The sequence below is a fragment of the Taudactylus pleione genome, unplaced genomic scaffold, assembly GCF_031769625.1.
Source record: "Taudactylus pleione unplaced genomic scaffold, aTauple2 ptg000344l, whole genome shotgun sequence".
Taxonomy (NCBI): domain Eukaryota; kingdom Metazoa; phylum Chordata; class Amphibia; order Anura; family Myobatrachidae; genus Taudactylus; species Taudactylus pleione.
In genome coordinates this window covers 124,026-136,853 of record NW_028284745.1, presented here as the reverse complement: position 1 = coordinate 136,853, position 12,828 = coordinate 124,026, and the positions used below count along the sequence as shown (strand labels likewise).

Genomic DNA, 12,828 nt, shown 5'->3' with positions numbered 1-12,828 from the left:
GCGCAGCAGCAGTCACTACCCAAATACACAGCAGCGGCAGTCACAGTACCCAAGTATGCAGCAGCAGTCACAGTACCCAAATGCGCAGCAGCAGCAGTCACAGTACCCAAATACACAGCAGCAGTCACAGTACCCAAATACACAGCAGCAGCAGTCACAGTACCCAAATACACAGCAGCAGTCACAGTACCCAAACACACAGCAGCAGCAGTCACTGGGCCTGATTCAGAGCCGCTCGTAAGCGGCCGCTCGTTCGCTCCGAGCGATGTTCGCACAACTGCGCATGCGTATGGGTCGTAATGCGCATGCGCCAACCAGTCACTGCGGTCAGAAATCGAGCTTTCGCAAAATAGCGAGTGCCTGCTAATTTGAGTGACAGGATGAGGCGTTTGTGGGTGGTAACAGGGGAAGGTGCTTGAAAACGGGGAGTGGTGATCCGAACGCAGGCGCGCCAAACAGTCAAAACGGGAGTTTTAAGGGTGTGCATAATTAACAAAGCAGCGTCATCGGCCACGTCACTTGGTTGTCTCTTAGCCTGAACTGTTCGCATGATTGCGGTAGGAAAATCCAACCACAAGCACTGCGAGCAGTTCAGATGCCTTTTGATGTACTCGATTAATCTAATAAATAGCGGAGATGACGTAGGATGCGAGCGGCCAGGGGGCATCTTTACAAAATAGCGAGCGCATGTTTCGTTCGCTCAGACATAGAGGCGTCAACAGACCGCAAAGAGCGAGCGCTCAATTTAAATATCCGGCTCCTTTTTCTGAACGAGCGAGTGCAAATAGCGTCTGGCTCTGAATCAGGCCCACAGTACCCAAATACGCAGCAGCAGCAGTCACAGTACCCAAATACACAGCAGCAGTCACAGTACCCAAACACACAGCAGCAGCAGTCACAGTACCCAAATACACAGCAACAGCAGTCACAGTACTCAAATACACAGCAGCAGCAGCAGTCACAGTACCCAAATATGCAGCAGCAGCAGTCACAGTACCCAAATACGCAGCAGCAGCAGTCACAGTACCCAATACACAGCAGAAGCAGTCACAGTACCCAAATATACAGCAGTCACAGTACCCAAATACGCAGCAGCAGCAGTCACAGTACCCAAATACACAGCAGCAGCAGTCACAGTACCCAAATACGCAGCAGCAGTCACTACCCAAATACACAGCAGCGGCAGTCACAGTACCCAAGTATGCAGCAGCAGCAGTCACAGTACCCAAATGCGTAGCAGCAGCAGTCACAGTACCCAAATACACAGCAGCAGTCACAGTACCCAAATACGCAGCAGCAGCAGTCACAGTACCCAAATACACAGCAGCAGCAGTCACAGTACCCAAATACGCAGCCAGCAGCAGTCACAGTACCCAAATACACAGCAGCAGTCACAGTACCCAAATACACAGTAGCAGTCACTGGGCCTTATTCAGAGCCGCTCGTAAGCGGCCGCTCGTTTGCTCCGAGCGATCTTCACACAACTGCGCATGCGTATGGGTCGTAATGCGCATGCGCCAACCAGTCAGTGCAGTGGGAAATCAAGCACTCGCTAAATAGCGAGTGCCTGCTAATTTGAGTGACAGGATGAGGCGTTTGTGGGTGGTAACAGGGGAAGGTGCTTGAAAACGGGGAGTGGAGATCCGAATGCAGGCGCGCCAAACGGTCAAAACGGGTGTTTTAAGGGTGTGCATAATTAACAAAGCAGCGTCATTGGCCACGTCACTTGGTTGTCTCTTAGCCTGAACTGTTCGCATGATTGCGGTAGGAAAATCCAACCACAAGCACTGCGAGCAGTTCATACGCCTTTCGATGTACTCGATTAATCTAATAAATAGCGGAGATGACGTAGGATGCGAGCGGCCAGGAGGCATCTTTACAAAATAGCGAGCTCATGTTTCGTTCGCTCAGACATAGAGGCATCAACAGACCGCAAAGAGCGAGCGCTCAATTTAAATATCCGGCCCCTTTTTCTGAACGAGCGAGCGCAAATAGCGTCTGGCTCTGAATCAGGCCCACAGTACCTAAATACACAGCAGAAGTCACAGTACCCAAATACGCAGCAGCAGCAGTCACAGTACCCAAATACACAGCAGCAGCAGTCACAGTACTCAAATACGCAGCCAGCAGCAGTCACAGTACCCAAATACACAGCAGCAGCAGTCACAGTACCCAAATACACAGCAGCAGCAGTCACGGTACCCAAATACGCAGCAGCAGCATTCACAGTACCCAAATACACAGCAGCAGTCACAGTACCCAAATACACAGCAGCAGCAGTCACAGTACCCAAATACACAGCAGCAGCAGTCACAGTACCCAAATACACAGCAGCAGTCACAGTACCCAAATACACAGCAGCAGCAGTCACAGTACCCAAATACACAGCAGCAGCAGTCACAGTACCCAAATACACAGCAGCAGTCACAGTACCCAAATACACAGCAGCAGCAGTCACAGTACCCAAATACGCAGCCAGCAGCAGCAGTCACGGTACCCAAATACGCAGCAGCAGCAGTCATGGTACCCAAATACACAGCAGCAGCATGGAGCGGTGGGTTAGGATGAGACCTGGATGGTTTTAATGAAGAAGTGACTCTTGAGAGCCCGTTTGAAGTTATGAAGAGAGGTGGAGAGTCTGACAGGGAGAGGGAGAGAGTTCCACAGGTAAGGAGCAGTAGAGGAGTAGAACTTAGGTCAGGGATGGGCCATAAGCAGCCCTCCAGCTGCTGATGAACTACACATCCCAGCATGCCCTGCAACAGTTTTAGCATGGAAAAATAGTAAAACACTGGCAGGGCATGCTGGGATGTGTAGTTCTACAACAGCCGGGGGGGCGCTTATTGCCCACCCCTGGCTTAGGTCCTCCTCTCATATGTGACAAGGAGAGAATGGTAGAGGAATATATTTGCAGGGACAATTCTGGAAGACCAGCGGGGGGCCGGGGCTGCTAGGGTTGTGTAGACCCCCACCACCTCCCCCTCCCTAAGATGGCATGCCCATACCCCCTTCAGCGACCCCCAGAAGCTTGCCCTTTGCCCCCTCTTAATACTGGGACCTGAAAGATCCCCCCCGCTGCCCTGTAGATGTGATGTTTCCCCTCCTCATTTTCTCCTTCGTACATGTATCTCCCTGTGTCATAGGTTCCAACAAGTTGAGGTGTTGGCGGGAGAGGGGTGTCTCTCGTACACTACTTCCACCGACACACTTCAAGGTCCACCCACATCACTGAGCAGCGGTGTGAGCTGTGCAGAACATTACAGCACTCAGACCCCATCCCCACACTGTACACCATAGCAGGGGAAGATCTGCCAGCAGGGTCAGAATAATGCGGAACTCCCCCCATTCTGTCCCTGCAATAGGGGAAAAGTCCTGACCGTGCCGGGCAGGAAAATACAATTCTGACTGTCCCACCAGACTGTTGATTAATAAAACTGAACACTTTAGACCTCTCCAAAACCAATAAATAGGCACCCTGGCCTCAACTGGCCACTAGCCCTCACATTTAATACAAAGGGGTCTATGTACTAAGCTATGGAGAGAGATACAGTACCAGCTAAACAGCATCCAACTGACACTTTACAGGCTGGGTTTGAAAAAATTAATTAGGAGCTGATTGGTTGGTACTTTATCTACATCCACTTTATTTCTCTCCAAGGCTTGGTGCATCTCCCCCAAAGACTCCACATTGCATTAGCCCCATAACTATATAAATAGCACCATCATATAACATACTAATAGCACCAAAGTGTAATAAACAGGGTCCCCAATCTGCTGATACTGTACATTAAATGAAGTCCTCACATTAATAGCCCCCACCAGCAGCTGCATTGCCTTAATACCTACCACATTACATATATAGCCTCAATATATAACCTGTATAGTCCCTACCACATTACATATATAGCCTCAATATATAACCTGTATAGTCCCTACCACATTACATATATAGCCTCAATATATAACCTGTATAGTCCCTACCACATTACCTATATAGCCTCAATATATAACCTGTATAGTCCCCTACCAAATTACATATACTGTATAGCCTCAATATATAACCTGTATAGTCCCTACTACATTACATTAATAACCCCAACACAGTACATGAATATCACAAATACACAGTACAATAATATTATACATACATTACAATAAAATAAAAGCCCTCAGCCGCTTGCATCCATGATGCCCCATAGGAGGGCAAGGGTCTGCAGAGCCCCGTTTTCCGCAAGGCTAGATGGGTCCGTTTATCCTGGGCTCCATCAGAGCTGCATTTAGGGTACTAAGGGCCTCATTCAGAGGCGGTCGTAGGATGCAAGCTGTCTGTCGTTCAGAAACAGGGCGGCCGCTTGCATCCTGAACGGCCACCTCCATGTCGGTCGTTAGGCTGTGGGTTAACACCCACAGCTCTAACGACCGCTAAGGTAGATGGTCGCCATGGTCAAGACCATCGCAACCATCGGGGCTTACGACGAGACCCTAGGGTAGGGTCTCGTCAACCTTAAGCCCCAGGGAGCTTCCTGCTGTGTTTCAGCAGGAAGCTCCCCACTGACATCACTGATGATGTCAGTGGGGCCGCCCCCAAACGGCTAGCGTTCCGGTGGGAACGCCTCCGTTTGGGCAGGCACGCCCCCTGCCCGCCCAGCAAACGGAGCGAGCTGTCAATCAACATCGACAGCTCGCTCCATCTGCTTCGAGCCCGCTAATGACGGATCACCCGTCGTTAGCGGGGGCTCGCACATGCGCATGACGGAGCCGGCTCCGTTGTGCACATGCCCTGTGGACCAACATCGAGTCGGTTGCGAGCGCTCAGCGCTCGCGACCGACTCTGAATAAGGTCCTAACTCTCTCCCTGCAGGGAGCGGGGCAGTGAAACCCTGGGGCCACACCCCCTCCCTAGATTTTGTGGATACAGGAGCCCATAAGAACCTACTGCCCCCCTCTACTTTTTAATGAAAAAAATACGCAAAAATAAAAAGTGCAAATACAGGAGGTGAAGTAATAAAAACTTAGGCCCTCATTCAGAGTCGATCGCGTTGCGCTCGCAAGTGGGTCGATGGTGGACCAATGCGCACACACGGTATGCGCAACGCATGTGCACAAGCCCCATAGCGAGTGTTGATGTTGATCGACAGCTCGCCCCGTTTTGTAGGCGGGGGGGGCTGTACAAACGGAGGAGTGGACTTCCGGCTCTATTGGAGCTGGAAGTCCACTTGGCATTGCGAGTGCTGAGACCTTACCACAAGGGTCTACTCGCAATACCAATGGTCGCGATAATCAGGCCCTTTGGGCCTGATTCAGAGCCGAACGCTCTGACCAGAGCGCTCACTCTGAATCAGTGCCCTCCTCCATGAAAATGGAGTGGCCTCCTGGCCGCTCGCATAGCTGTGGGTAACCACCCACAGCATATGTGAGCGTCCATGATGATGGTCGCGATGGTCTTGACCATCGCGACCATCGGGCTTGCGACGGAGACCCTGCGGTAGGGTCTCGCTGCTGCAAGCCCATGAGTGATTTTGGCTCTATCAGAGCCAAAATCACTCCCACTGACATCACTTTATTGTGTTCTGCTGGAAAAACACAGTGGGCCTGATTCAGAGCCGCTCGTAAGCGGCCGCTCGTTCGCTCTGAGCGATGTTTGCACAACTGCGCATGCATATGGGTCGTAATGCGCATGCACAAACCAGTCATTGCGGTCAGAATTTGTTGGTGGTAACAGGGGAAGGTGCTTGAAAACGGGGGAGTGGAGATCCGAACGCAGGCGTGCCTAACGGTCAAAAGGGCGATTAATGGGAGTGCATAATTAGTAAAGGAGCGTCATCGACCACGTCACTTGGTTGTCTTTTAGCCTGAACTGCTCGCAGTGATAGTGGTCAGAAAAACCTACCACAAGCACTGCGAGCAGTTCAGACGCCTTTCGATGTACCCGATTAATCTAATAAATACCGGAGATGACGTGTGATGCGAACGGCAAAGGGGCGTCTTTACAAAATAGCAAGCGCATTTTTCGTTCGCTCGCTCAGACATAGAGGCGTCAACAAACCGCAAAGAGCGAGCGCTCAATTTAAATAGCCGGCCCCTTTTTTGGAATGACCATCCGCAAATAGCATCCGGCTCTGAATCAGGCCCAGTGGGTGAGCAACCACCGGAGCCAGAGGAGGGATCAGAGCGCCGGAGGGAGCTGCGGGGGACCTGCCCAGCTGACAGCAGGTAAGTGTAACCCGCTGTACGCCACCTCACAGTGGCGAATAGTAACTCCATCAAATTCTGAAAATACATAATTTTCGGAATTGATGAATACCATAATTTCCATATCCCCATACTAATGTACTAATGTATGGGGAGTGTGGAAATTAACGCAGGGGGACTTAGCAAGGAGATATCTGTGATGTCTCCTGTGCTAAGTGGCTTCATGAATACAAACATCATTTAAGGAAAATGTCCTTAAAAACTTTATTTTAGTGTTGATGAATAGGCCCCTGTGGTCCCGATCCAGAGATGCACGCAAACCCGATGGTTTGCGTACATCTCCGATATTTTTAGGTCTGCGCAGGTGCAGGACGGGTGCTGCGATCTCCCTCCTAGATCCCCCAAGCTGCAGTACGATTGACACGCTGTGTTGTTTGGCAGGCGGAGTGGGGGCGTGTTTGGCCAGCGTTCCCATAAACAGGGGCATGTTTTCCGGGAGACACACGGTCAGGGTCTGCATCAGTGGACACAGATTTCCTGACTTTGCAGGCTGCCAGGAACCAGCTAGGCTGAGTAAGTCTCAGCTTACGCAGCCTGGCCAAAGGAGCAACCATTGCGACAGATGATTGTGCCGGTCATCTGCGGCAGCTTTTATGGATGCGTCTATGGATGTAGAGGTGCTGCACTTGCGTTTCTGTTGGACGGTATTGCCCAGCCTCTTCCCTGCGCTTCCTTGCGGCCTCACAATACCGCCCATCCCGGAATCTGGGCCTGATTCAGAGCCGCTCGTAAGCGGCCGCTCGTTCGTTCCGAGCGATGTTTTGCACAACTGCGCTTGCGTACGGATCGTAATACGCATGTGCGAACCAGTCAGTGCGGCTGAAAATCGTTTGTTCACTATATAGCGAATGCCTGCTATTTTGAGTGACAGGAGGAGGCGTATGTGGGTGGTAACAGGGGAAGGTGCTTGAAAACGGGGAGTGGAGATCAGAACGCAGGCGTGCTTAAAGGTCAAAACGGGCGTTTTATGGGTGTGCATAATTAATACAGCAGCGTCATTGACCTCGTCACTGGGTTATTTTATAGCCAGAACTGCTCGCAAGATTGCGGTAGGAAAAACCAACCACAAGAATAGCGAGCAGTTCATACGCTGGTCGATGTACTCGATTAATCTAATAAATAGCGGACATGACGCAGGACGCGAGCGGCCAGGGGGTGTAGTTTTCCAAAAAACGACCGCAAGTTTGGTTCGCTCGTTCAGACCTAGAGGCGTGAACAGACCGCAAAGAGCGAATGGTTCATTTGAATAGCCACCCCTATTTTCTGAACGAGCGAGCGCAAATAGCGTTCAGCTCTGAATCAGGGCCATAGTCCCTATGCCAGAGATTTGTCGTTCTGCATTTTGAGGAAGGTTTTTTTGCAAAGTGATGTATTTGAGGCAAAGCTAATTATCTCGGCTGTGGTGAGAGCTTATCCTTTGTTTTTGGTCTTCAGTTTTATGTCAGTTTTGGTATTTCCACCTCTTATACTGGGGTTAAAGCCACATTATAGGGTATAAAAGTTAATGGGCCCTATTGTAAAGTGAGTCACACGTGAATAGATGCTACAGTATTGTGACTATGGGGGCGATTTAAGGGTGGACGCAAGCGCCCAATGTTTTACTTCTGCGCATGTGTCTGAGATGCTCTGTACATCCGGCCGGCAGACTTGCCCACTCTTTCCGGGAGCCTCCCGGCAATTCCGGTTACGTAGGCAAGTGTGGAACAAGGGCCCTGATTCAGCAATAATAAGAGTGTATATATAGGATATCTACGTACAGTATAGTAGTTTCTTCAGCACTTTCGATATTTTTTTTTTGTAGAAGACCGGTCGCTGTGGTCAGGTGACGGCGCGGAACCAATAATCTTGTATCTACTTTTTAGAATTACACTTAATTTCAAAGTAAGAGGGACCGGTCCTTCCTGTATGTTCTAGGAAACCGGCACGGATGTATTTATTGCTGGTATGTGTTGCTCAATGATCAGAGACGAGATCAGAGACACTGTAGGTTACAGCCGTATTTAGAATGGATGCAGGGTATTCAGTGCACATGGGCCCCTGGGTCCAGGGGGGCCCCGCACCATACACCCTGCACCCAGAGTATACTTACCTTGTGCTGGCAAGCAGGGCCCCCCTCCTCTGCGGTGTCATTTTCTGGTGTACAGCCGCGCATCACCTGCCACCGCCACCCGGTTCTTTGTCCGAAGGCGGTGGTGCTCCTCCACCTGTGGTCTGTGGAGTTAGGTCGTGTATTGCGCACTCTCACGCTGCACACAGCAGTGTGCGGAGGCTGAGCCTATGTGCCTGGACTCGGACCTCTACCTCATACAGTCACCATTGGCACCGCATCAGTAAATTTGCACTTAGCTCCGCAGACCTCTCATGGGGCAAACTGCGTCCCGTATTCATTCAAGAGCATTTGTGTATAATATCATGGATGATCCTGTATCATACAGGATGGATGGCAACCCTGCCAGCTGCACCAGCTTGTGGGGTGCCTGGAGAGGCCTCCAAATTCCTGTTGTAGGTCTCTGGTCTCATTGTCTGTGATGTCATGAAGTTATGTGTGCATGGCGCAACCAACCCAGGACAGAGAAATGCCCCTGTTACGGCATTGAATCTGAGGTTTGTCAAATAAAATTTGGGTAAACTCCCGCTATAAACTGCTGCCAAGCCATTACCCTCTGACTGATTTTTCTGATTTATAGTTCAACCACTGAGTAAAAAATAATATGTTGGCAGAATTATTGCTGTGTGACTGGGAGAGGCTTGATGGTAACCCATACCTATTTATGCTGTATGACGCCTGAAATAACTTGACAGTGTGGTATATTTTGTCTACATTTGTAATGTCGACATGGGAATGTCTACATGGTCATAATATCGACATGACTACATTGACATCCATCATGTTTACACTGATGAAATGTCGACATGATCAAAATGACGTCCTGATGACTTCCAGTGGATTCTGCAGTGCTTCCTGTGATATGACTAACTCTAAACTTTACCCTCCCCCTTGTGCCTAACCCTAACCTACCCTCCCATAGCCTAACCCTCCCCCTTGTGCATATCCCTAACCAATTGCTCCTATAGCCTAACAATAACCCTCCCCAAGTGCCAAACCTTCCCATAGCCTAACCCTCCTCTGAGTGCCTAACCCTCCCGTTGCCTAACCCTAACCCTCCCACTAGTGCTTAACCCTAACCATCTCCCCTATAGCCTAACTCTAACCCTCCCACTAGTGCCTAACACTAACCATCTCCTCCTATAGCCTAACCCTAACCCTTCCACTAGTGTCTAACACTAACCATCTGCTCCTATAGCCTAACACTAACCCTCCCCCTTGTGCCTAACCCTAACCTACCCTCCCATAGCCTAACCCTCCCCCTTGTGCATAACCTTAACCCTTTCCTCCAGTAGCCTAACCCTAACCCTCCCACTAGTGCCTAACCCTCCCGTAGCCTAACTCTAACCCTCCCCCTAGTGCTTAACCCTAACCATCTCCCCTATAGCCTAACCCTAACCATCCCACTAGTGCCTAACCCTAACCATCTCCTCCTATAGCCTAACCCTCCCACTAGTGCCTAACACTAACCATCTCCTCCTATAGCCTAACCCTCACCCTTGTGCCTAACCCTAACCTACCCTCCCCCTTGTGCATAACCTTAACCCTTTCCTCCAGTAGCCTAACCCTAACCCTTCCCCTAGTGCCTAACCCTCCCGTAGCCTAACTTTAATCCTCCCCCTAGTGCTTAACCCTAACCATCTCCTCCTATAGCCTAACCCTAACCCTCCCACTAGTGCCTAACACTAACCATTTGCTCCTATAACCTAACCCTAACCCTCCCACTAGTGCCTAACACTAACCATCTCCTCCTATAGCCTAACCCTCCCACTAGTGCCTAACACTAATCATCTGCTCCTATAGCCTAACACTAACCCTCCCCCTTGTGCCTTACCCTAACCTACCCTCCCATAGCCTAACCCTCCCCCTTGCGCATAGCCATAACCCTTTCCTCCAGTAGCCTAACCCTAACCCCCCCTTGTGCCTTACCCTAACCTACCCTCCCATAGCCTAACCCTCCCCCTTGCGCATAGCCATAACCCTTTCCTCCAGTAGCCTAACCCTAACCCTCCCACTAGTGCCTAACCCTCCCGTAGCTTAACTCTAACCCTCCCTCTAGTGCTTAACCCTAACCATCTCCCCTATAGCCTAACCCTAACACTCCTACTAGTGCCTAACACTAACCATTTCCTCCTATAGCCTAACCCTTCCACTAGTGCCTAACACTAACCATCTGCTCCTATAGCCTAACACTAACCCTCCCCCCTTGTGCCTAACCCAAACCTATCCTCCCATAGCCTAACCCTCCCCCTTGTGCATAACCTTAACCCTTTCCTCCAGTAGCCTAACCTTTCCCCTACTACCTAACCCTCCCGTTGCATAACCCAAACCCTCCCACTAGTACTTAACCCTAACCATCTCTTCCTATAGCCTAACCCTTCCACTAGTGCCTAACCCTAACCTACCCTCCCTTGTGCATAACCTTAACTGTTTCCTCCAGTAGCCTAACCCTAACCCTCCCCCTAGTGCCTAACTCTCCCATAGCCTAACTCTAACCCTCCTCCTAGTGCCTAACCCTCCCGTAGCCTAACTCTAACCCTCCCCTTAGTGCCTAACCCTCCCGAAGCCTAACTCTAACCCTCCCCTTAGAGCCTTACCCTCCCATAGCCTAACTCTAACCCTTCCCCTAGTGCCTAACCCTAACCCTTTCCTCCCGTAGCCTAACCCTAATCCTCCCACTAGTGCCTAACACTAACCTTCTACTCATATAGCCTAACCCTTCCCTCCCACAGCCTATCCCTAACCCTCCTGGAATTGGGTTGGGAAGGGGAGCCAGTGTAGGGCCTGTAGGAGAGGGGAGGCAGATGTGGAACGTTTGGAGAGGTAGAGGAGACGGGCAGCAGGTTGAGGATAGATTGTAGTGGAGAGAGGTGGGAGTCAGGGAGACCAGATAAGGGGAGGTTACAGTAGTGCAGTTGGGAGATGAACAATGAGCGGATGAGGGTCTTAGTTGCCTCCAGGATGAGAAAAGCTTTGATCCAGGATATATTAGAAAGTGGAAGCCGTAAGACAGGGAGAGGGCCTGATTGAGGGGTTTAAATAATAAAAAAGTCCGTTCCTAAAAAAATGTTTACCTAGATTTCCAACAAAGTTAACAAGTATATGGAGCTGGATGGTGGCACTTTGCTGATGAGTAAATGTTTCCACAGCGTGGTGGGAGGAGTTGATCGGAGTGAGGGCGCTCTGTACGGAGTAGGCGCTACAGACGGTTACAGATTAGTTTCTCTTTTGTGGAGCCGGGTTCTGGAAATGAGAACAAGAGGTGGAGAGATTATTAGGGCAGTTCCTGGCTGGAGGAGGGGCACATGGTCACTTTCACTCCTCACATGGACTCTATTATGCGCCAGCACTGCACTGGCGGAGATCGGGGCTCATCCTGTACTGTAATACGATGCATTTTGTGCTTTTCCGTTGCACACTGATGGAGAATCACAATCTAATATTGATTCATTATCCTCTCTTGCAGCCCAGACCTGCATCATTCTATACTTCGTCCTGCTCTTCACCCGGTTCTGGATCATCAGTGTTGTCTATGGGATATGGTGGTTTATAGACTGGGACACCCCCAGCCAGGGCGGCAGGAGGAGCCCCTGTCTCCAGCGGAGCGTAGTGTGGAAATACCTCAGGGATTATTTCCCTATTACAGTAAGTCAATGACTGAGCTACGTTCCTACAATGATATGTTGCTGTAATTATAGGGCTCGGTGGTGGCAGTGCAGATGGTGCAGTGGCTACGAGGCCCGGAGATGAACGGTTACCCGCAGCTGCCTCACTCTGAGCCGCACACAAAAGCGCAGGCAGCAGCGTCTAATGGCGGTGTCACATCTGCGACTTTATGCAAATGGCGCTACAGTGCGGCCGAATGTGCAAGGACCGTGCACGCTGCTGTAATACAGATTGGTGCGCCCTTATTCGCCACCATGAAAAAATCCACCAGCCCGATGGCAGGTGCAGCGTCTTTGTCTGACCACGGCCTCCTAGGCCTGCGTCTGTGCGTCTGTGAATGCAGCCGCTTGCACTGACACGCCCACTGAGCGGCCCAGTTTTGCGCGCACTACTGGCCGCTTCCCAGTCACCTCCCAGGAACGCCCCTGTCACTTTTCCGTCACCTTTCCGATACCGTCTGAACTGATCACAACAGATTCTTTCGGCCTCATTCTGAGATTTACGCAATAGCGATATTTACCCAGATCGAGCAAATTGTTAGCCACTGCGCATGTGCAGCGATTTGTATTGCGATCACACTCGCACAGGGGATTCACTTACAAAGTGAGTGACAGGTAGTCAGCGTTTGGGGGTGGTAATGGGGGGGTGTGGTTAGAAAAACGTAGGCGTCGGGACCATTTAAATACCGTTTTATGGGCGTGCATAAATTCGCCATTGCCATCTCCTTCGCAGCATGAGACCTCTCTGCGAGTCAGGAGAGACGCAGTATTTGTTACCGTTGTTTACGTTGTTGGATATGAGAA

General features: G+C 50.6%; 1 protein-coding gene across 2 annotated transcripts in view; it reads left to right on the top strand.

Annotated features, from left to right (window-relative positions):
• MOGAT2 (monoacylglycerol O-acyltransferase 2) overlaps nucleotides 1-12,828 on the top strand; it is a 77,743-nt gene that overhangs the window by 23,099 nt on the left and 41,816 nt on the right. For both annotated transcript variants that reach the window (XM_088444003.1, XM_088444002.1), the window contains exon 2: nucleotides 11,826-12,004. In XM_088444003.1, coding sequence (XP_088300129.1) covers nucleotides 11,826-12,004 — 179 coding nt within the window. The remainder of the gene's footprint in view (nucleotides 1-11,825; nucleotides 12,005-12,828) is intronic.